This window comes from Nyctereutes procyonoides, unplaced genomic scaffold (assembly GCF_905146905.1).
Source record: "Nyctereutes procyonoides isolate TBG_1078 unplaced genomic scaffold, NYPRO_anot_genome, whole genome shotgun sequence".
NCBI classification, from domain to species: Eukaryota; Metazoa; Chordata; class Mammalia; order Carnivora; family Canidae; genus Nyctereutes; species Nyctereutes procyonoides.
Window position 1 is genome coordinate 48,450,599 of NW_026575140.1, and position 25,278 is coordinate 48,475,876.

The 25,278-nt window shown below is 43.3% G+C and overlaps 1 protein-coding gene across 5 annotated transcripts in view; it reads left to right on the forward strand.

Moving 5' to 3' along the window:
* Positions 1–2,584: 2,584 nt before the first annotated feature.
* The window catches only part of PRPSAP2 (phosphoribosyl pyrophosphate synthetase associated protein 2), a 49,652-nt gene continuing 26,958 nt past the window's right edge, over positions 2,585–25,278 (forward strand). The window contains exons 1-7 of one of the 5 annotated variants that reach the window (XM_055307052.1): positions 2,585–2,717; positions 7,782–7,877; positions 8,131–8,281; positions 9,294–9,346; positions 12,784–12,850; positions 16,715–16,887; positions 19,542–19,657. In XM_055307052.1, coding sequence (XP_055163027.1) covers positions 8,163–8,281; positions 9,294–9,346; positions 12,784–12,850; positions 16,715–16,887; positions 19,542–19,657 — 528 coding nt within the window. In that variant the 5' untranslated portion in view covers positions 2,585–2,717; positions 7,782–7,877; positions 8,131–8,162. Of the gene's footprint in view, positions 2,718–2,762; positions 2,782–4,377; positions 4,630–7,781; positions 7,878–8,130; positions 8,282–9,293; positions 9,347–12,783; positions 12,851–16,714; positions 16,888–19,541; positions 19,658–25,278 lie in introns of those variants that run through there. The other 4 variants (XM_055307053.1, XM_055307054.1, XM_055307055.1 and 1 more) reach the window with 4 other exon arrangements.

The following is a 25,278-nucleotide window of genomic DNA, read 5'->3' on the forward strand; positions in this document are numbered from 1 at the left end:
TATTTTATTTGCAGCAGTTTGGCTCTTGAATATGGTCTGTGATGTGATGCAGGCAGGCTGATCATTTCCAGAATATATAAAGACTCTGTAAACCTCCAAGTATGCAAGGGATTCTCAAGCTTGGCAATAGACTAACCCAAAATTGCATTGAAGTGGAACTGACCACAGCCTTTAAATCCTCGTTCTGCTCCTGTCTTGCTCATTACCCATAGCTGTGTAACAAGACATCTCCAAACTCAATGATCTAAGCCAAAAACTTATTATCTCTCAATGGTCTGTGGTTTGACGGGGCTCAGCTGGGTGATTCTCACTTGGGGGTCTCTCATCCAGTTGCAGTTGGGTGGTCACTGGGGCTGCGGTCACTGGTGGGTCACCTGGGCTGGATGCCCACCACAGATTATCCTCATGGCCTAAGCCCCGAGGATAATGAGAATGGGAGATGAGACATTAGATCTAGGAATTTCGAAAGAGTATTTGGAGAATGGAAGGCAAACGGACAAGTGGTATTTGATCCAACATAGCAAAGGAAACTAGAAGTCATGTGCCTGCAGTGAGGGGAAACTGATTAGAAACTAGTTATTTCATTGGAATCCTGGAAGCAGAGCTATATGAGACCAAGCCATACTGGCTCAGGAGAGGCGATCTGTAAAATTTCCAGAATGTTTTCTCTGTGTGGTGCAAATATTATATAATTCTGTGCTATTTCACACCTTTTCACCAAGGGGGGTGTATCTGAGGTCACCCATTTTACAGACACTTCTTGAGTACCATACTTGTGCCAGACACTGTTTTTGGTACTGGAAAATAGAAGTCAGCAAAAGAGACAAAGGGCTTGCTTTCACAGGCTTACAAACTATGGGGCCTGGGATGGGGATGTTTATGAAATAATCACCCAAGTAAATACATAATTATCAATCACGATAAGTTTAATGAAGGAAAAGAACATGAAGCAGATTGGGGGGAGGGTTTAGGGAAGGCTTGAAAGTGACAACTGAGCTGAGATACAGTTTCAGTAGGAGTTGATGGGGGAGATGACTGCAGAAGGAAGTACATTCAAGGAGGCAGGAACAGCATGTGCAAAGGCCCTGTAGTTCAGAGATGGAGAAGCAGGCTGGTGAGAAAGAACAATAAACAAGTAGAGGAGAACACGCCCCCTGTGAATGATAGAAACCCAATCCACACTGGCTTAAGAGGGTGGAGGGGAGAAATTTATTGACTCCCGTAATTGACATGTCCAGGGAACTACTGACTTCAGATGCAGCCTAAACCCATATAGTTGGGGCCCTTCTATACTCCCTCCCCTCTCTTCCTCTCTCAGCATCTCTTCTGGCGGTTCCCCTGCAGGTATCCTTACAGGCGGCAAGATGCAAGGCATCCAGCCACAGTTCCCCACATGGCTGCAGATTGTATCTCCTGGGCTCCCATTGGCTCAGCGGCCTATCCTTGGAGCCAATCAGCGAGCTGAGAGAGATGAGCTGTCCTGATTGGTCAGATCCATTCTTGGGTAACAAGAGGCGTGAAGTGTGGATCCCATGCTTCTGGCCCAAGCAGGCAGGTGGTCGATCACAGTGCAGAAGAAGTGAAGAAAATCTAGCAAAGGTCTGTTTGGAGAAGATTCCGTTTGTTCCAAAACGTAACAGTGGGCTCAAAGGCCTCACTCTTTGCAGAAGTATATCCCTGTAAAGTTGTCAGGCAAAGGAGATGTCTTAAATGACTCCATTTCATGAACTATCACACAATTTATAACTCATAAATTGTATGCTTGTATTCCTCAATTGTAAAATAAGAGGTGCCCAACCTTCAGTGAATGATTTCACGCTTGTGAAAAATCCAAAGCAGAGTTGGAGATGCAATGTGATGTCGGTTCAGCGTAGTGCAGGGTTTGGTGCCAGGCTTCCTGGATTGCAATTCTTGTCTGCTTAGTCATATGTCAAGCCATTCAGCGTCGGTGTTTCAGATACCACGGCTACTAAAATGCCTACTTCACACTCTTGTGAGCATTAAATAAATTACAGTTAATACATGGTAAGCACTTAAGAGGACTCGGCCTGACACATGGTAAATGCTACCTACATACGTGGTCACTATTATTATGTTATATATATAAAATAAGGGGTAAACATACTTAAATTATAAAGAATTCGGGCAATAGATACCAAAAACACCGATTGCTTTATAATGAAAGAAGAAAGGAAATAATTACAGGAATAACTGAGCATTTAACTATATGCCGGGAACTGAGCTAAAAAAGCCCTGCAGGTGCTATGTCCTTTAATCCTCACAGTCCCGTGAGGTGGATGCTACTATCATTTCCATTTTTCAGATGAGGAAATCGAGGCTCAGAGGTGAAGTGACTTTGCCTAAGGTTACAGGCGGGCAAGGACTGGAGCCCAGACACCTGTAATTTCACAGCCACCTGAAGGCTAGCCCGGAGCAAGGCCCGCCCCACCCCGAGGAGGCTCAGCCCCGCCCACCTCCCCGCCCCTCCCCGCCCCTCCCCTCGGGCGGGCCACGCCCACGACCCCGAGCCAGGTGCCTCCGCAATCCCAGCTCCCGGCCCCGCCCTCGGCCCCGCCCACGGGCCTCGCAGTCGCCGCGGACGCCGCTCTTGCGCATGGAGTCGCCATTTTGCTCCTAGAGAAGCCGCCTGGAGAGACGGCGCTTTCTTCCTTCGGCAGCCGAGGCTGCGTCGGGGCCGGGGCTGGGGTCGGGGCCAGGTAGGGCGGGAGCCAGCGACGAGCGGCGGCGCGGACCGGCGGGCTCCGGCAGTGCGGGGCGCAGGTGCAAGGGGCGGGGAGCCCCCCGGCGCCGGCTGGCGGACGGGTCGCGCGGTCCCGGGGCTGCAGCTGGGGGGGGACAGCAGGGCGACCCCGGCCTCGCGCCCGCCGCCGCCCCCTCCCCCCTCCTCCCTCCTCCTCCGTTCGTCCCTCTCCCGCGCGGGCTCCGCGGGGCTCGGGCCGGCGCGCGGTCCCCGGGGTTCCCCCGCTCCAGGCGCCGTGGGGAGTCGAGCCCTAATTCCGGGACCTGCGGCCGGGGCGGCTCAGAAAACCAGCCTCCAACCCCACCATCCGCGGCCCCTGATTTTAAGTCGACTGGCCTCGCTGCTCGCAGGCGCTTCTCTTACCCCGTAACCTGGTGTCTTTTTTTTTTTTTTTTTAAATTCCACCCAGAACTCACCTAGAGGAGGTTGAGTGAGGACCTTGATGTTGATTTTTAGATATTCTTTTACTAGAAAATGTTTTCCCCTAGTATCTTAACATTGATGATGAGGACCGCCCCCCCCCCCCTTATTTTGATACTGGCGCAGTTTGGGTTGTGTAGCTTTTGCAAAGAATAAGGAAATGCAGAATGGGGATTTGGGGCACGAGGAAGTGTGATTTCTAATGTTTAAAAGATTTCAATGCGCAAATAAAAATAATTCAGCCACATTATTGAACTCCACTAAATCATACCCTTCTTCCTGCCCGTGTTCCTATCCTGACCCAGTCTAAACCATTGTCACCCAGTTTTGATTGGAGGAGACGAAATTCTGCTCTTATTCACTTAACATAAGCACTTTTGCATTGTCCCAGACGTTTACCGTTCCTATTGTCTTGAATATATTCTGAATTTCACTTAATTACCCCATTATCGATCCTTTCTTCACTCCCAGTGTTGCTCTTAAAAAAAAAAAAAATCTTGCAGTGACTGACCATCATTGAACAAACGTGGCTTTTTCTTTCTTCCTCTTGGTGTAAATTCCCAAAAGGGGAAATACTGAATCAAAGTTCTGTGTTGTGTTCTTTCTTCAACACTCAGATATAAGTTGTTTCCCAAACAAGGCCTGTTTATGGTAGATGTTTTTCAAAATGTGGAAGTCGGATTCTGCTCACTGTGATGCAGAATCAGCAGGGGAGTCCAGGCATTTTTTGTGCTGTTGGGAGATGAGCTGTCCCCACAACTGTCTGTGCTGCAAGTCAGACTGGAACTGAGCTCATGTCTGCAGCTTAGAGGCCATGCAGCCTTGAGCATGTTTCTTCCGTGTCAGCCTCATTTCCCCCAGTGTAAAATGGAACCTTGTCTGGTCCCTGCTCTGTTGAGTTGTCATCCAAATTCAGAGCACTCAGAAAATGATGTTATCCCATAAGAAAACATGCTGATGGAGAGAGACAAAGTGCCTGGGATCAGAGGCATGGAGGATTAATTCAGCTTTAGGTTTTGCCCTACTAATTCTCTTCAGCAGTGAGATATAAAGCAATTTTTTTTTGAAGTGAGGTACATCACTAATAAAAATAGTAATTCTTTGTACTTTATGATGCCTTTTAGTTCCATTTATTAATCATTGCAACCTGGTCAGGCTTTTATTCAAAAATGTTTGTTGTTTGACAAACACTGAGCTTCTTCCATGTGCCAGGTACTAGGCACTGGTTTATACAGTGGAGGACATAATGGAAAAAAAAAATCTCTGCTGTCCCAGACCCTAAATTCTGCTGGAGGAAGCTGATTTTACCAAGCATCTATCTCTGTTGTCAGGAAGGAAGACGCACAGGCCCTGTGAGGCCAAGTGACCTACCCGAGGACCAGTAGCTAGTAACGTGGAAGGCAGACCCAAGACTTCACACTCCTACTCCAGCATCTTTAGATAAAAAGGTGTTTGTACAGTGGACCCTTTGGAGGGAAAGCATCACACTTTAATGCAAGCCTTCCTTGTCCAAAATCCAGGGAAGTGGGTTTATTTCATTTTATTTTATTTTGTTTGTGTAAAGATTTTATTTATTCATGAGAGACACAGAGAGAGAGGCAGAGACACAGGTAGGGGGAGAGGCAGGCTCCCTGCGGGGAGCCCCATGCTGGACTTGATCCAGGGACCCAGGGTCCTGGATCACGAGCTGAGCCAAAGGCAGATGCTCAACCACTAAGCCACCCAGGTGCCCCTGGGGAAGTGGTTTTGAAAAGACTGCTGGCCACATCCAAACCAAATGGTCTTTCAGTGTGGAATCATTCATGAGACTTAACAGGTTGTCAGATCTCATTCAAAGAGGCGTAGGATTTGCTTTTAGAAAGGTGCCGAGATTCTCTGGAAAGGGTGTGTTTTCATACTTGTTGTAAATAATCCTCACACATTCTAGAGCAAATTTAGGATAAACGTAAAAACAACTAGTTTAGAGGCTCCACTTCACCCTGTAGCTTTATGCTAATGAGCCTTCTGTTAGCTCCATCTTGGTGATTCTGTTTCTGAGGATGATCTTTAAAGCTCACTTTTATTGAAGCTTGGTAAAGAGCACAACTTGCATTTCCAATAGGGAAAAGGAGAACCCAAACTAGCAACAGCCCTTGGGTTTGAACAGGACTTGACTGTATCGATAGCCATTTCCAAATGGACTCCCCTTCTGGTGCCATTCTGAGGGAGGTCTCAAGTTAGGTTTCAATTATAGAAACCTGGTATCTGAAGATGGGCTCAAAAGAGACCACAGTCAGTGGTGAAGGGCATTTAAACTGACCAGAAAAAAAAAAAATAAAAAGAAATAATTAACTGACCAGTAAGGAAAGGCTCCAGGAAGTATCCTGGAGCAGAGAGTACCCAGGAGTAAGAGAGCCATCTAGAGATATGCGGCAAGGGAATTTGACATTTCCTGTAGATTACCAAGGAAAAGACAAGGATCTGGGGGTGGCGACTGCAGGGAGAGAAAGTTTAGCATGTTCTACGGAAGTGTTTGGAATGGAGGGGCCCTCCGGGTATGGGCATCTAGCTCTGGAGCTGTTCAAGCACCTGCCTGCTGTGGCTTCTTGGCGGGAGTCCTGTAGATGGGCGGGTTTACCTGCAAGAGCTCTTTCTACCCTCAGATGCTTTCATTCTGAGTGTTCCAAGCCCTCTGAAGGACACTATGGTACTTTAAGAAGCTTCTTACTTGAAGTTTGGGGGATGTAAAAAGATGTCTACCCCAAGTGTATTACTGTGCTTGGTCAGTAGAAAACTGAAATATTAAAAGTTGATGCCTAAGTAGCTTCCATTTACCAAGCAGATCCTCTGTTTGGGACACTTTAAGTGCTGTACAAAATTAATTTTACAGTGATCCTGTAAGGGCTGTGTTTATATATTGTATGGATGAGGGAACAGTGGCTGAGAGATTAATTTTTGCAGGGCCTCTCAGTAAGCTCAGGGGAAGTAGCAGCCAAGATGCAGACACGATTTTGACTGTAAAGGTTGTACTTAAAATTACAGGAGAATGAATTTCTTCTTCCAGACCTGTACCCTGTGTTCTTAAACACAGACCTACATTGGTTGAGAGACGGTGTTGGAAAGATACTTAAGATCTCTTCCAACTTTGAGGATTGAGGATTTTTTTTTTCATGTAACCTGCCACTCTGCCCCCACAGTATGCCATAAAGCAGGGGTCAGCAGACTTTCTGTAGAGCGCCAGATAATCAGTGTTTTTGGCTTTATGGCTGAGGCTCAGCTCTTATCATTGTATCTGTAGGCTGTAGACAGTGAACGTGGCTGTGTTCCAATACGATTTTATGTACAGAAATAGCATTTGGAGGGATCTGGTTTGGCCCATAGGCTATAGTTGGCTGATCCTTGCTCCTGAGCTGCTTTTCATGGTAGGCATCTCTGGTCCTCCTTGGTCTCCTTAGGGCTTTGGTCATGTGTGTATGTGTTTTTATTTGTAATTATTAGGCTGTAGGTAAATTTCATTGAAGTCCATATTTCCCTTTGTGGCATGCCTCATAAGAGGCAATCAGTGGGGGAACATGCTTTCCTAGCCTGCTGGTGCGTCCATACCTGTAAATTGCACCACCCCCAAGACCCAGTGGTTTTCTTTTTGCAGTTACTGCAGAGAGAGACCTACATGTGCACTAGGAAGCCTGTTTAGGATGTTGACCAGCTAAATGTGGCATCTCTGCATCATGGAGTACTGGCATCAGTTAAAGAAAAGACACGATGGGCCTATATTTTGTAACCCTGGGTTGTCAAAATATATCATTTAACAAAAAAGATGATAAATTTGTATCATGATTCTTTTTCTATGTTAGAAGTGTATTCTTATCATATTTTCTTATGAGGGATGGATCATGTATGAATGTGTAAAGGTCTGATGGTGCCCATATCAAACTAATAAAAACTGTCCATTCCGGGAGGGTGAGTGGTAAGGAGCACGGGATTGGGGCTAGTGACTTTAACCTAAACTATCACGTTTCAGTTTTTTTTTTCCCCCAAGGAGAATGTGTTTGTGTATTACTTGTGTAATTAAAATTGAAGAACAGCAGAAAAGATCCGCACAGCTTCATTCTTAGTCTCCACCGGCCTTGCGGGGGCAATCGAAGTAAAGCTACAACCGAGGAAGTGCAGTGGGCTAGCTGGGAAGGTGCCCCCGTTCCTCATGGTCCTCGAGACTATTGCTGGTACACCTAGTCCTGCACCGTCCTTGGGTGATAAGGACACAGCTCAGAGATCGGAAGGTGGAAGGACACGTGAAAGGCCTCAGCCCTGACAATTTTGAGGCCAGGGGCTTTTCTCTTTGTGCCCTGCTGCCCATCAGTTGGTGGTCTGCTTACTTCCCTTCCACTCAGGGTTATTGTTTGGTCTGCCTTATGTTCAGTTCAGGAAAATGCAGATGGCAAGGTCCCTTTTAGACCCGGCTCAGGGCTCCAGAGAGTCAGCTGGCAGTCCCCGGGGAGGTGTTGGGATAAATAGTGACTACAGTAAAAGCTGGGCATAGGTGGGTTATTTCTTCATGATTTTTGAGGGTCAATCCATGTCCTTGCTAATGGCTCTGCCATTTTTCTGTGTGTTAATCCAGGAGGAATTTTGTTGTCAGAGAATAAAAGGAGGTTGTCCATAATTGACTTTAAGCAGCAAACAGTAAAACACTGAGCTCTTCAGCTCCGCCTTTCTTGTAAGTTTATCATTTATTCCCAGTGGTCATGAAAACTAAATCATATAACAACGTATTTCCATAAATTTGGAGCCATAAAGCCCAAACGAACTTTTTCTTTATCCATACATATATGTAATATAAAAGACTCCATGATGGTGAACACTTATCTCCTTCAGCTTAAGTCATTTGCTATTTTTTTTAAAAAAAAAAGTTCATTCAGGTGAATTTAATATTCTGTGGCAGTTCTTAATATACTTTTAAATCCTCCTAGGCTCTGAGAATTGGAAAACCAAGAAGGTTTTGATGTTTTGTGTGGCGCCACCTGAATTAGAAACCAAGATGAACATAACCAAAGGAGGTCTGGTGTTGTTTTCAGCAAATTCTAATTCATCATGTATGGAGCTCTCAAAGAAGATTGCTGAGTGAGTTATAATTACACTATTAAAATCCATATTTATAAAAAAAATAAAATCCATATTTATTATGTGATGTTTTAAATTTGATGATCGGAATAGCACTGATTGTTAAACTTGAGAGCAGATATTTTGTGGTTAGCCTGCGTATTATCTATATATTAAGGGCTAACTTTTTGTAAGCTGTTGTAACTCCCTACATGTTCATTCAGCAGACATTTAGGGAGTCTTGAGGAGTGCCAGGGATTGTGTTAGGTGCCATACATATACAGAATTACTTGAGTATAAAGAACAACGGAGTGTATTCTGTATGAAAATAGTTTATCTAGTTTATAGTTCAGTATAGTTTTAGTTATTTATTAAATATTCTCCAGAAACCAACATTGCACTGTATGTTAACTAACAAAATTTAAAATAAAAATAAAAGATAAACATTGAACATCTTTCTGTGTACTAGGTCTTGATCTAGATATTGGGGACTCATGGTGAACAAACCAGTCAAGATCCTTCCTTCTTATATTTAGTAGACAACCAGATAAGAAGGAAGTCAACAAAACAAAATTTCAGGCAGTGGTAGGTAGTGTGAAGAAAACAGTGTGAAAGAAATGATTTGGGCAGGTTGCTCGGGTACCTTTTAAACTCAGGGTATGGTATATGAATTGAGAAGTCCTGTGGGTCAAGGGGACAGAATGTTCAAAGGCCCTGGTGTGTGCACCTCTGACATGGTGGTATAGCCTAGGGGCATGGCAGGAGGGCAGAGGGCGCAAGGAATGGTCGGTGAGGCAGGCTGAGCAGGACTCCAGAGGCCTTCTTGGGTTAGGCCTGGGATGGCGGGTGGGGGATTAGATAACAGAGTGACTTAGTAGTAGCATATCTGCTTTAATTTTATAAAAAGAGTGCCTCTATTTCATTTTGCCTTATCTTTTTAATGAATTTATGAAGCATCCTTAAATAGTTAAGGTGTTGGATAGATACTATCTCTGTTACCTTTCCAACTTTTCTCCCCCTTTCTCTTCTCTAGGCGGCTGGGGGTGGAGATGGGCAAAGTGCAGGTTTACCAGGAACCTAACAGAGGTGAGCTATCTTAGACATGCACTGCATTGAATTTTTTTGTGGAATGTGCCATGCTGGCTCTGTCTTTCATCCTCCACTCTTGAAACAGTTGGATCGAGTGGCTGGTTAGTCCTGCCTGCAGGAAGTTGGGTGGGCAAGGTGGTGAGAGTAGTGCTCTAGCTCCTACTGATACCAGCTGTATGTAGAGTATGTGGGAGCTTGGACTCCAGCTCTCAGACTTCCTCTAATAAAAACTGCAGAGATGCATGAAACCTGTACCCTGAATGGAAACACTGCTCAGAAGTCATATGAGTTTATGTCACTTTGGGCAGGCTGAGAAAACCCTGTGTGGCCACAGTATTAATTGGTTGTTAATTCTCTCTTTTTTTTTTTAAGATTTATTTACTTATTTGGGAGAGAGAGTACAAGTGGAAGGGGAAGGGGGAGAGGGAGAGAGAATCTCAAGCAGACCTTGTGCTAAGCATGGAGCCTGATGCAGGGCTCAGTCTCACTACCCTGAGATCATGACCTGAGCCAAAACCAAGAGTTGAACGCTAACCTGACTGAGCATCCAGGTGCCTCAGTTGGCTGGATTCTTATTTCCCTCAAGCTGTCATGGACAAAACTTCATGAAATGCTTGTTAGGAAATGCTTTTGTTAATTGATTTATGTTATTACATAAGCGTCTCAAGTTGTGAAAGCATATGTTACTTAATCTTTGTGATTTCTCTAGAAATGGTGGATATTTGAAATTACCCTAGGAAAAGCGATGGAAAGCTTGCATGGACTTGAGGGTCAGACCACTTATTCTTGGCAAGTTATTTAACTTTTCTAAACTACAAATGATTAGGGCTATTTTGAAAATTAAATGTGATAATTTGTGTGCCTAATACAAAGTCCTTGGCACATAGTAGGTGCTCAGTAAATGCTGGTTCCCTCTCGTTCTCCACTGTAGGATTTTGTCGATATTTATTTATTTATTTATTTATTTATTTAATGATTTTTTTTTTTTTAAAGATTTTATTTATTTATTTGTGGGAGACACAGAGAGAGAGGCAGAGACATAGGCAGAGAGAGAAGCAGGTTCCATGCAGGGAGCCTGATGTGGGACTCGATCCTGGGACTCTGGGTTAATTTTATTTTTATTTTTTAATTTTTAAAATATTTATTTGAGAGAGAAAGAGTGAGCACAGCAAGGGGAGGGGCAGAGGGAGAGGGACAAGCAGACTCTCTGCTGAGCATGGAGTCTGACGGGCTCGATCCCAAGACCCTGAAATCATGACCTGAGATGAAGTCAGGCTCTTAACCAGCTGAGCCACCTAGGCATCCCTTTAGACTTTATTTTTAAACAATCTCTACACCCAACATGAGCCTCAAACTCTCACAGTCCCCAAATCAGGAGTGCCACACTCCACTAACTTAACCAGCCTGGTGCTTCTAGGATTTTGTCAATTACTTAAGTAGAGAACTTAAAAGACACTTTGATGAAAAGACACAAGACTCTTTTTCCAGTATTTATTTCTTCATTACTGCCTTCTCTTTCCTGTCTCCCAAGATCTCCCATGTGGCTTCCATAGGAAAAATGTGTAATTAAAGAAAACCTGCAGGGAGAGTTTGGAGAAGGGTCTACTGCCGAAGGGGATTGCGTGATGTCCTTTGTGTAGTCTGGGAAGGGGGGGTAAGGGAGAGCTGGTGGTTTAAGGCCCAGGAGGAGGTTGGCCCACCCTCCAGGTTCATGAATGAGGGCAGAGAAAGTAGTTGGTGTTTATTGTGAAGGAAGGCAGGAACTGACATTTGTGCATTCCTCACTGTTACCAGATACTAAGGAACTGCTGCGTTGAGGGATGATGTTACATATGAGGTCCCAAAGTAGGAGAGTCAGGGTTTAAGCCCAGGTCTCCCTGATTCTAAAGCTCATTTTCTTTCCTTGGTACCATATTCCTTTGTAAACATGTATTTTGTTTTTTCCAACTTTTTAAAAAAGATTTTATTTATTCACGAGAGACACAGAGAGAGAGAGGGGTAGCAGAGACACAGGCAGAGGGAGAAGCAGGCTCCATGCAGGGAGCCCGATGCGGGACTGTATTCCAGGACTCCAGGATCACGCCCTGGGCCGAAGGCAGCGCTAAACCGCTGAGCGACCTGGGCTGCCCTGTTTTTTCCAACATTTTTAATGAAAATATTCAGACCTATAAAAAAGTTGAAAGAATAGTGCAGTGAATATCCATATGCATGTCTGCTGCTTGGATTCAACAGGTAACATTTTGCAATATGAATATGTGTGGAACCTTTTTTTTTTTTTTTTTTAAGATTTTATTTATTTATTCATGAGAGACCCAGAGAAAGAGGCAGAGACACAGGCAGAGGGAGAAGCAAGTTCCATGCAGGGAGCCCGATATGGGACTCTATCCCAGGACTCCAGGATCATGCCCTGGGCCGAAGGCAGGCACCAGACTGCTGAGCCACCTAGGCACCCCTGTGTGGAACCTTTTGAAAGTGAGTTGCAGGTGTCAGGTCACTTAAGACCCAAATGCTTGACCATGCTTCTCAAGAATAAGCATTTTCTCCGGCATGAATACAGTGTTGTTCTCATACTCAAAGAAATTAACAACCTTTCTCTATCTAATATCTAGTAATCTGTATTCAAATTTCCCTTGTTGTCCTAAAGAGCCTTTTATAGCTGTTTTGTCCTTTTTTTTTTTTTTTTTTTCCAAACCAGGATTCTTGGCTCAAGTAATAATGTTTTTTATTCTAATCTAGAACAATTCTTTTCTTCCCAGGACATTGACTTTGAAGAATGTCTCATTCTGTATTTGTTTAATTGTGGCTGATCGTAAGTTTTTTGAGAGTAGGGTTATTGGACCTTATTTGTTTTTACTCTCACAGCATTATTATAACATTTATTGTCTAATAAATTCTTAATTGTTGCTGGTTTTATGACTGAATATGTGATTTCCCATAGAGATACTGTGCTCAGTGTGGCACAGCACTCACTGCCTGGATAAGAGAAGTAAGAAGGGTAGATTTACTTGTTCCAAGTCAGAAATTGAATTCTTTCTGAAGCACGTAATGTAACCCGACATGTTTTAAAAGTATGGTTGGGGCGCCTGGGTGACTCAGTTGGTTAAGCATCTGACTCTTGATTTTGTCTCAGGGTTGTGAGATCGAGCCCAGGGTTAGACTCTGCACTGGGCATGGAACCTGCTTGAGATTCTGTCTCCCTCTCCCCTCCCTTTCTCTCTTTCTCTAAAAAAAGTTAAAAAAAAAAAAGTGTGATTAACTCCAGTGTGTTCATTATCCTTTATAGCATCTAAAGCCTCATGAGTTTAACAGTTCCAGTTTCATATTTTATAACATTAGGGAAGAAGCATATTTTTTGATGTACATATTTTCAAAAATGTAAATTTTGCCTTTTTTTTTTTTTTTTACCCCCCTCACTTCTTTCCTTTTCCTGCCAGAAACAAGAGTGCAGATTCAAGAATCCGTGAGGGGAAAAGATGTTTTCATCATCCAGACTGTCTCAAAGTGAGTCCTTATCTAATAGATACGATGTTGTTCTCTGGGTTTTTCTTTCTAGGCATGAGCGTTTAAAATAATAGCAGCTGACTAGACAGGAAGAATTATGATCATTTGGAAATTGGTGTGTCGTATTCTGCTAATTTTTCTGACCTAACTGCTGACTTTTACGTGTTTGTTCCATGTTTTTGAATGGTGGAAGTAACCAAATATTGGAGTAGAGGTTCTTAATGAGAACAGAACCCATTATATTGCCTCTCAACCAGAATTTTGTAAAACTCCCAGGGAAGCTCTTCTAGTTCACCCCCAAAAAGGTAGGAGGAGAGCTGTGTATTTACTTGACGTTCTTAAAGCTCTGGCTGCAGGTAATTTAAAAATGATCACCATTTCTTATGTTGTTTAGATAAATGAGCTGAGAAGGTAAAAGAATGTATTGAAGGAATATGTATTCCTCTTTGGTGTGGTGTTTGACATACATGTGTCCTGGAAATTGTTGAGGCTGCAAGTGTATAATCTGAGTGCAGAGGAGTCAGTGCAATGAAGTTGGTCTGCATCGTTTTTTAAAAGACCACTCTGTCCATACATATCCCCAAATGCCTCTGTATTTGAAAGTTCTTCACTCAGAGTGATTCTTAATAATGTCTGGAGATCAGTTTGTATAGGGCATAATTTTTTAGCTTAGAGATTCTAATTTTGCTGCGTGTTTATATGTATAATAAATACCAAAGAAGGGGAACAAGAGCCAAGTTTCAGGAGAATTTAGACTTGGGACACACATACTTTCATCTACATTTTGAATATCTGTCCAGGTCTTTGGTTCATGGGGATGAGATCTTGTAGCCACCTGGCTTTTCCAGGAAGAGGAGTTGAAGGGGACCTGTCATTGCATCCCATGCCCTCCCGGGAGTGTGTGTGCCTTGAAGGGAGGGGGTGGCTTGCCTTTGCCGAAGTTCCCTTGTTTTCATTTCTTCTGTGCCACTTAGCATTCTCGGCAGACCTGGGCTAGGAAGCTCCCAGTTCTCAGAACCCCTGCCACCACCTTCTTTACCCAGATGGCTGAAGGGCTGGGGTGCTAGTGGAGGACTCCCTGTGCCCACAGCTACCCTACCCCTCCTGACATTTGGGTGGGGATAGCGCAGAGCACAAAATGACTTAGGTTGCTCCTGGCTGTCTGCAGTGCTTTTATCTCCTCACAGACATGTGTGAATCCATTTGGATGAACGCAGAGAAGTCGCTTATGTTACACAAGGGGATAAGTGACCCTTATAGGCCAAATTGGACTTAGAATTCAGGGCTTCAGCAGCATGACTCATATAGTCCTTCCTGTTTCCAGGTCCATCCATTCCTGTCCTTTTATTTCTATTTGGTTTATTTCAACACTTACTATTCTGCCCTTGCCTTTTGTTGGTTTCTTATTCCCTTAGCTAAAACTGTCTGCATGTCTCATTTTTCATTGCTCCGAACCATGACCTTGTGTGAACTCACTTCATCTTGCCAGAGAGCCTGGATGTCGGGTGTTTATGAAATAGTTAATGTTGAGATTTGATGTTGTCAGATACGTGTTATCTTTCATTTTAGGACAGATTAAGAGTGGGCACTAAAAGTATCAGAAAAGTTTTAAATGAAGAGAATGCTGTCTCTTGGCTCCATATATCCAGTCATTCAGACAAGTTCATGACTTGAGGTTAGTGCTGGTAAGCCTGTCAGCAGCTCCAGAAAAATGGTGCCCTTGTAGGTATGGCATGGGGCCCTTGGTGTAATTCTGTGCCCACTGTTGGGTCCTCTCCTTCTACCCTTTCACAGACAGTGCTTTCCTGAAAGTCTGCCCTTCACTCTTGTGAGACCAGGTCAGATATTAACATATAACCCAGTCACCCACATGTTCTGGGTTTCCTTTCACTCATTCATTCATTAACAAACACTGATTGAACGTCAGCTGCATGCCAGTCACTATTTTAGGTGTTGAAGATGCGTGAATGATTAAAACAGATAAAGACCGATGCACCTGAGTGGCTCAGTGGTTTGGCATCAGCCTTTGGCTCATGTCATGATCCAGGTGTCCTAGGATTGAGTCCTGCATTGGGCTTCCCCACAGGGAGCCTGCTTCTCTCTCTGCCATCTTTGCCTCTTTCTCTGTGTCTCTCATGAATAAATAAATAAAAATCTTAAAAAAAAAAAACAGATAAAGACCCTTGGCTTCATGGAGTCTATTTTCTGAGACATGCAATTAGTTAACTGTATACTTACTGACTTAGTAACTGAGTATCTACTGATCATCCAGTTTGTCAGAAGCTGACAAAGACCTCAACAGTGTGGCAGGGGATTGGGAGTAATGTAGGGAGGGAGGAGAGAGAGGGCAGGCCAGGCAGGCCTCAGCAAGGAGGTGACAGGAGAAGGTAGGGGCAGAAGCCAGGTGGCCAGCCAGGGAGGAGCACTTTCCAGTTGGGGAGAGCCCCAAGGGTGAAGGGTCTCAGTGTGAGTGAGGACTGACGTGATGTCTAGTGTGACCAGACTGGGGGGCGGAGGACATGAGAGGGGGAGCAGAGAGGTGGGGTGTCGGGCAAATCATAGAGGAACTTTGGGAGCCATGATGGGGCTGTGGGCTAAATGGGAAAGCATTTCTGGATCTTGAGCAGAGGAGTGTGTGATGTGACTTGCACTTGAAGATCCAGCCAGCCACCCTGAGGAAAACAAGCAGCAGAGGGACCACTAAAGAACAGGGAGGCCTGTGGTGGCAGACTGCGCCTGTCACTTGCTTGACGCAGAGCACACCTGGCCTGGCCCCTGTGCAGCAGTACAGTGGGGAGATGCTGTGACCTTCTGGAGACAAGAACAGTGAAGGGGCCCCTCTGTTTTTGTCCTGAGTAAACTGAAGGAGGAGTGTCGCCATCTACCACTATGGAAAAGGTTTTATGATGAAGCAGGCTTGGGGGCGGCAAAGAGCAGTTCAGTTTTGAGGGGTCTCAACAGACACTTGAGTGGCACCATTGTCTGGTAGTGGTTGGATTTGCTAGACTGGAGTTGAGAAGCTTGGACTGAGACTGTGACCTTGAGTCTCCAACTTCTAGAAGCTGTGAAATTAGATGAGAAGCCCAAGGGATGAGGGGAGGTCGAAGAGAGGTGCAAATGAATGAGTGTTAGGGAGGTGGGGAGGAGGGGAAGCTGCAGAAGAAGCCAGGTGAACAGCAGGGAAGTCCTAGAAGCCCAGTGGGTGAAGCCGGGCAAGCAGCTGTGGACACTCAGGTGAGAGGAGAACTGTCCTTGGATCTAGGTGCATGGAGGTCATTGAGGACCCAGATTGGAATGCGTTTGAAAGAGGCAAGACGAGGTGAACCAGAGATATCTGAGTGTAGACAACTCTCTTGAGATGTATACACAGGGGAGGGAAGAAATAGGCCAGTGGGAAGAGTGGTCACCAGTCGTTTCTAATGCAACAACAGAGTTTATAGTCTGATGGGTACAAGCCCAAGGAGTGTACAGAATTGATGGCAGAGGAAAGAGGGAGAATTACTGGAGCCTATCTTCCAGTAGGCAGGAGTGGAGAGGAGGGCGAGGGGTGCTTAGGGTGTCATTGTGAGGCCTAATTGCAGAGTAACTGGTGTAGAAAGTTTTCTCTGCCTGATAGTGGGCTGGCCAACTTGGAGGGTGGGAGCTCATGGAAGGCTCTTTTCTGACTGAGTAGTTTTTACAGGGAAAAAGGAAGTAGGTCAGTAGCTGTGAGGGGAATGTGGGAATTCGTTTGTGCCTTCTCTGTGTCTCGAGCCTTAAGTCTGTAGAGGCACACATAGCACATTGCTGCCACTTTGTGGGAACAGGGAGATGTTAAACACATGTCTTACGTTCCTTGCTGGGATTTTCTTTCTTGAAATGCAGGGATGTGAACACCACCATCATGGAGCTCCTGATTATGGTGTACGCGTGTAAGACCTCTTGTGCCAAAAGCATTATCGGCGTGATTCCCTACTTTCCTTACAGCAAACAGTGCAAGATGAGAAAAAGAGGCTCCATTGTTTCTAAATTGCTGGCTTCGATGATGTGCAAAGCTGGTGAGAATGGCAGATACATGACATTTATTGGGGGCCAGGGCATTTTATGTTTACCTTGGAAAGTGTAAACCATTTTCTTAACTAAATTAGAATGTGGAACAGAAAAAAGACCATTTTTAAAGACCGCTAAGTTACAATGAGAAAACACAGAGAAATCTCTTCTGTTCCCCACAACCTAAAACAAAGTTAAGGAGAGTGACTTATTTTTCCCTAAGTTCTTTGTTTAAAGAATTATATTAAAACAACAAGTTACAATCACATTTAAGTTGTTTTTGAAGGGGAAAAGGGCATTTTAGAACCGAGCACTCTTAACATGGCAACTTTTATTTTAGTCTCTTCCCAGGATGGATTGGCATATTTTGCAAACCATGTGCATTATTTTGTGTGGTGCGTTTTCAGGTCACATCCTAGGCATCCCCTCTTGTTTCTAAATAACCTTCTCATAACCTTTAGAGTTATTACATGTGTGTGTAACCATGTGGGCGTGTGTGTGTGTGTGTGTGTGTGTGTGTTTGTATGCAACTCTAGAAGCCACATATCTCAGAGCACTGGTACAGAGGGGAAAGGACAAAACAGCCCCATATCACTGTATTGAACACAGACACTTACTGTGAAATAGGGTTTGTGTCTATTTTTTTTTGCATTCCAAAGAAGGCAAAAAAAACAAGAAACAAAAACAAAAAACAACCCACTCAAAAACCCACACACCCAAATTTGTCATCATTTGATGACACCCGAAGCCCAGCTGCCTTAATGTATAATGTATTAAACAGTCTTCAGAGTTTTAAAAGCTGGCTGAAGGGAGCAGGCTAGCTCACTGCATCTTCCAGAAAGATTCTGCTCATCTTTTCTTTTGGCCTTGATCCTGGCTGGACTGCCAAGTTGACTCTCTTTCTCTTCTGGGCAAGTTTTGCTTTTTTTTTTTTTTTTTTTTAATGTTTTATTTATTCATTCATGAGAGACACACACAGAGAGAGAGGGGCAGAGACACAGGCAGAGGGAGAACCAGGCTCCATGCAGGGAGCCCGATGTGGGTCTCCAGATCCTGGGTCTCCAGGATCAGGCCCTGGGCTGAAGGCGGCGCTAAACCACTGAGCCACCAGGGCTGCCCAAGTTTTGCTTTTTAAAAAACTTTTCCAGTTAGACTTTCCTTATTCTGGTGATCATTTCAAGTATCCTGTAAGGAGCCAGTGAGGATGAAGCTTCTTCATTTTGTCTAGAGACAGGCCCATGCAGTTTGTCTTAAGATCAATATTTGTCTTAAGTATCTATCTTAATATGGCTTTGCTATGCCTATTAAGGAAACTTCATGGAAATATAACTTGCTTTAATAGAATTATCAGAGACATTTCTTCATTACTATTATCTTTGTTATTTTCAGACTATAAATTGATGTGAAAATCATGTATCTGTGTGTGGAAAAACCACCCTCTCTTTCCCTTCTGAGTAAGGAAAAACCCAGTTTACCTCCTGTGTGTCTCTTCTACTCACACACAAAGGGGATTGCTTCTGACACTTCTGGTCACCAAAGGTGTAGGGGTTTTCCCTACACCTAGCAATTCTCCATGACACTGGCTGAGTATCCTACAATTCAACTAAATTCTGGAGATAGTGTCAAATCCCACAGGTTAAGGGCTCAGTCCCACAACCTGCCCCTGCCCCACTCACCCATGCTAGCTGCAAGGCCAGATTGTCACCTCTGCATCTGGCCAATCTGCTGTAAATCACAGATCCCCAAGACCCACATGTCGGATTCAATTATTTTGCTCGAGCAGCTCACAGAACTCCGGGGAACTACTCACTCACTGTTTGCCACTTTATTGTAAAAGCATATGATAAAGAATACAAGTGATGGAAGAGATGCGAGGGCACAGGATGTGGGGAGGGCTGCAGAGCCCTTGAACTCTCAGCATGCACCACTTGCCCAGAGCCTCCACCTGTTCACCAACCTGGCGCCCCCCCACCCACCCACCCACCCAAGGCTTTGCCTCATCACATAGGCGCAATCAATCATTGACTCCATTCCCAGCCCCTCTTCAGTCTCTGGAGAATGGGAGGTGGGGGCTGAAGATGCTAAACCTTTTTTTTTTTTTTTTGATGCTAAACCTTTAATCACAGCGTGGTCTTTCTTGGTCTCCCCATCCAAGAGCCCACCCAGAGTCCCCTCATTAGAACAAAAGGTTCTCTTGGTGCCCTTATCACTTAGGAATTTACAAGGGTTTTAGCTAAGAGCCCTGTGTTAGGGACACAGGTAGAGACCACTATATAGGTTTTCTGTTTTCATCGTCTTATTGAACTAAAACATCTGAGAAATAAAGACACTAAGTCTTTTTTTTTTTTTTTTTTAAAGATTTTATTTACTTATTCATGAGAGACGCAGAGACAGGGGCAGAGACACAGGCAGAGGGAGAAGCAGGCTCCCTGCAGGGAGCCCGATGTGGGACTCGATCCCGGGACTCCAGGATCACGCCCTGGGCCAAAGGCAGGTGCTCAACCGCTGAGCCACCCAGGCGTCCCGACACTAAGTCTTTTTGATGAGAAAGCAATTTTTAAATAGCTATTATATATATAGTATTGTATTTTATATATGCTTAGTTCGTACATATTGACTGGTTATTTGACCACTCGTGTTTTTGTCTGCTTTGTTTCCAAAGGTCTGACTCATCTCATTACTATGGATTTACACCAAAAGGAAATTCAAGGCTTCTTCAATATTCCTGTTGATAATTTAAGAGCTTCTCCCTTCTTACTACAGTATATTCAAGAAGAGGTGAGCTGGCTCAAACTTCTGCATTTTAACATTCTGTTTAAGGTTGAAAAGATACATTTCCATTTCCCTGGGCAGTCTGTAAAGGATTAAAACTTAGTGTATTCTGCTTGAATATTTCCTGGGATGCCTGAGTGGCTCAGTTGGTTAACATCTGACTCTTGATCTCAGGATCATGAATTCAAGCCCTGTGTTGGGCTCCACTGAGCCTCGCATGGAGCCTGTTTAAAATATAGTAATAAAATAATAATAAAAAAATAAAATAAAATAATAAAGTACTATTTACTTTAATAAATGTAATTCAGTGTATTTTAAAATTCCTAATCTATAGTTTCTTTGTTTTGCTAAGCTCTTAAAATTGCTGTGTTTTCTTTGGGGCCTCAGGTACCTAGGACCGGACTAGTTGTGATCATGGCACATAACTCTCATCATTGGTCCATGTATAGACCTGGCCCTCCTTTCATATCTATTGCTCTTCCTTGCTCTCTGTCCATCTGTCTGTAGTGGTCAGCATCCAGGATCTTACCACTCAGCAAGAAAACTTGATGCATCATAACTGATATCCACTGGGTGGTTCTTTTGTGTCACATCCCCCCTACCTCCTCCCACTGAGGGAGCTACCATCTTGAATCTTGTTTCCTCTTTTAACTTCCTTTATATATGATCTTATCTTATATGTTTGTACACATAGAGATACTATTCCAAGGCAAAAACATGTAAGATAGATATTTTTTAATTTTATTAGAAAAATAATCAAACTGTGTGATTTTGGGGGAATATTTCACTTTATGTTGTATTAGTAAGCTTCTTCCAGGTTGAGGGTCACAGTGCATTCATTTGGACTACTGAGAACTACTCACCGTGCAGCTTTACCACAGTTTACTTGTAAGGGTGTTGCCGTTGTGATTGTGCTCCTGTGAGCACTCTTGTCTGTGTCTCCTGTGGCACACAAGCAGAAGTATATCACGGTCACATACCTAGTGTAGTTTTGCAAGGTGAAATGGCATGTGAGTGTTTGATTTTTCCCAAAGCAGTTACGCCAACTTTCATCACCCCCAGCAGTAAATCAGATGGTCTGTGGATCCGTCTTGTTTCAACACTTAGGTTACCAGAATTTACAGTATTTGCTAGTTGAATGCACTGTGGTGTCTTGGCATCACTTTGATGGATAGATCTCTTATGATGTAAGAAGTTGAACATCTCTTTGTATAATTTTCTTTTTTATGAAAAGGTGCTAATGTGCTTCGTTCTTCACTGGTTTTATGTGTGTGTTGTTTTCTGAGCTACAGGCATCCTGTTTTGTATTCTAGATTCTAGCTATTTGTTAGTATTGGTTTCATTAGGGAGTCTAGATGAGCAGACATATTCAGGTTTTTTTTCATTGAGGTGAAATCCATGTAACAGAAAACCAGTTTAAGACAATTTGGTGGGATTTAGTACAGGCAGTGTTGTATAACCGTCTGTATCCCTTGTCTAGTTCCAAAACTTTGTCATACTCCAGAAGAACACCCTGTACTCATTAAGTAACTACTTACCATTTCTCCCTCCCCCTATTCCCTGGTAGCTACTCATGTGCTCTTTGGCTCTGGATTTGCCTGTACCGGACATTTCATGTACCTGGGATCATGCAGCATGCAACCTTTTTGTGTTTGGCTTTATTCACTAAGCTTAATGCTTTTGAGGTTCATCAATGCAGTAGTGTGTATTAGGACCTCATTCCTTTTGATGACTGAATAATATTCCACCGTATGTACATACCACTATTTGTTTATCCATTCATGTGTTGATGAACATTTGGGTTGTTGCCACCTTTTGACTATTGTGAATAGTGCTGCTGTGAACATTCTTGTATAAGCTTCTTTCTTTCTTTCTTTCTTTCTTTCTTTCTTTCTTTCTTTCTTTCTTTCTTTCTTTCCTTCCTTCCTTCCTTCCTTCCTTCCTTCCTTCCTTCCTTCTTTTCTTTTCTCTTCTTTCTCTTTCTTTCTTTCTTTCTTTCTTTCTTTCTTTCTTTCTTTCTTTCTTTTCTTTCTTTTCTTTCTTTCTTTCTTTCTTTCTTTCTTTCTTTCTTTCTTTCTTTCTTTCTTTCTTTCTTTCTTTCTTTCTTTCTTTCTCTTTCTAGAGCAAGCAAGTATGTGCATGTGTGAGCAGGGGGGAAGGGGGGAAGAGGCAGAAAGATAGGGAGAATCTCAAGGAGGCTCCACTCTGGGAGTCACAGGACTCGATCTCACGACTTTAAGATTATGATCTGAGCTGAAATCAAGAGTCAGATGCTTAACCGACTGAACCACCCAGGCGCCCCTCTTGTATAAGTTTTTAAGTGGACATAGGCATTTATCGTGGCCATATATTTCATTTCTCAGGAACATACTTAGGATGTTGCATATGGTCCTATGATAATTCTGCATTTAACTTTTTGAGGAACTGCCAAACTGTTTTCAATGGTGTCTGCAGCAGTTTACATTCTAATCAGGAGTATATAAGATTTGCAATTTCTTCACATCCATACTGACTTACATTTTGATTATAGGTATTCTAGTGGTTATTGTGGTTATAACGTGGCATCTCATTATAGTTTGATTTGTATTCCCCTAATGATGTTGAGCATCTTTTCATGTGTTTACTGACCATTTGCATATCTTCTTTATGCTTTTTAAAAAATGTTTATTTATTTAAGTAACCTCTGCATCCAACATGGGGCTTGAACTCATAACCCTGAGATCAAGAGCTGCGTGCTGTAAGGACTGAGGAGCCCATTTTTTAATTGGGCTGTTTACCATTTTATTTAGTTCTTATTATATATTGGACACTAGACTCTTACCAGGTATATGATTTACAGATATTTCCCACCCTTCTGTAGTTTGTATCTTCACTATCTTGATACTGTCTTTTGATGCCCAAATGTTTTAACTTTGATGAAGTCCAGTTTATCTCTTTTTTTTCGTTATTCATGGTTTTGCCCTAAGAAAACATCAAATCCAGAGCCATTAAGATTTACCTCTGTGTTTTCTTCTGAGAGTCTTATAATTTTTAGATCTTATATTTAGGTTGATCCATTTGGAGTTAATTTTAGTATATGGTGTGAAGTAGGGGTCTAACTTTGTTTTTTTGGATATAGTATCTAGTGGTTCTAACACCGTTTGTTGAAAAGGCTATTTCCCAACTGAATGGCTTTGTCAAAAAAAAAAAATTGTCCATATACGTTTGTGTTTATTTCTAGTCCTTCAGTTCCGTTCCATTGGTCTATGCATCTGTCCTCCCACAATTAACCCTGGCTCTCAGTAATGAAAATAAATTTAAGTATTTTTGAAAGAGAGAAATATAAAAGAGTTTGCCTATTTTCTTTAAAGTTATACACAAGAAGCATACAGACTATAAAAAATCCAGGAAACAATACAGAATAGAATTTACCTGAATATGATTCCCAGTTGAGATAGAAAGGATAGGAGAGGGATCCCTGAGTAGCACAGCGGTTTAGCGCCTGCCTTTGGCCCAGGGTGTGATCCTGGAGTCCCGGGATCGAGTCCCACATTGGGCTCCCTGCATGGAGCCTGCTTCTCCTCTGCCTGTGTCTCTGTGCCTCTCTCTCTCTGTCTCTCATGAATAAATAAATAAAATCTAAAAAAAAAAAAAAGGATAGGAGAGCAACAGCAAGTGTGTTGATAGGGCAGGGAAGTGGGTCCATCCAGAGAGAAGCCCCAGAGGATGAGACAGACTTAGGTATGTGGGAGAACATGGTCCAGTTAAGAACTGTCCATGTGAAGGATCCTACAGCTTTGGGAGAAATAGAGCAGTCGGTGTAGACTTTTATAGACTAATGTTTACATCTTCTGAATTTTTAGGATGTGTCCACTCAAGGCACAGGCATGTTGTGTGCTCACGTATTGAGGCACAAATGGCAGTAATGCCTCTTGGGAGGTGCCCGGTTGGCCTACTGAGTCTGCACTGTGGCATTGATGCTGGTCCAGAGGCCAGGCTTCAATCTCCTTGAGCCGCCCTGGTTGTGGCCCCCAAGTGTAGGCCTCTACCTCTGTATAAGACTGCCTTCCCCTAGGAAAACCCCTTTTTAGGCTTCATTATTGAAAAGAATTGAACTCTCAGGGTTGAACTCTCTCTTATACCTTTCATGATTCAGCAGACAAAGGAAATGGTTCTTTGTTTTTGATGGCAAGCTATCAGTGATAACACCAAATGTGGTTTTAAAATTCTCTGTCGGGATCCCTGGGTGGCGCAGCGGTTTGGCGCCTGCCTTTGGCCCAGGGCGCGATCCTGGAGACCTGGGATCGAATCCCACATTGGGCTCCCGGTGCATGGAGCCTGCTTCTCCCTCTGCCTATGTCTCTGCCTCTCTCTCTTTCTCTCTCTGTGACTATCATAAGTAAATAAATAAATAATTAAAAAAATAAAATTCTCTGTCCTTCATTCATATATTATACATTTTATAAATATAAATTAAATATAAATCAATACAGGCTGTCGAAAATGAAATACAATATGGAGCTCACTGTTTGAAAGGGTTTTTGTTTGTTTTGCCTTTTATTGCATACTTGTCTTAGTAGACCATGTCTTACAGAATTGAAGATGCCACCAGTTAAGGCTTACGTTATTTAGATTGTCAGGAAAGAAGAAAACACTATGGATGATAGTGTAACACAGTGCCTTCGTGTCATTTAGTGATCCTGTTCTGCAAGAGTGATGCTGACATCTTCCTACTTGATAGCTCACATGCTGTTTCTCTCAAGTCATCCTTGGAATTTATGTGCTTTCTGCCACATGGAAGGAGTGTTCAGATAATTGGATGCTCACTGCCTTGCAGCTTTGCTGCTCTCTCCTGAGAGCTTGGTAATTTCTCCTGCCCTCAGTTACGCTGCAGTGCGTGTGGTAGGCATCATCTGAGGTTCAGTCCTTTCCAACCTCCACCTGCTGGTATGGATCCTCATTGGTAGGTCCCATAAACCTTGCAGGAAGATATGGACTTGAGGCCATTTCCTCCAGCGATGACGGATTCAAGAGTATGAAATGTACACCCTGCTGCCCATATGCCAGGTCTGTGGACGTGCATGGTAACTGTTGATTTTAATGCTGTATTATAGGGAACTCTTGCTGGAGACATTTTAAGTGGCAGGTAAAGCCAGCCCATATAGAACCAGCAGTGCCTATGGCTCATTTGAAATGAGAACCATAAGAATGCCATGGCCTTCTTCACCCATACCAGATAAAAAAGGCACATCACAGCTGCTGTGGAGCTGACAGCAGCTATAAGACACTACTGAGTTCAAGACATCTAAATTGGGGCACCTAGGTGGCTCAGTCGGTTAACCATCTGCTTTCAGCTCTAGTCATGATCCCGGGATCCTGCTCAGCAGAGAGTCTCCTTCTCCCTTTCCGTTTGCCTGCCACTCTGCCTAATTGTGCATGCTCTCTCTTTGTCAAATAAACAAATCTTTTTTTTTTTTTAAATCCAAATCATAGAGATACTAAAATGACCAAAATTGTTCCAGGTATTGATTAAATACAGTGCATGTTTTTAAGAAATGATTAAGTATGACAGTGACAGTCCTAGAAATCATTGGTCTGCACCAGGAGTTTTTAAGGAAATGATGAAGAGGAAGACCACAAGTATATAT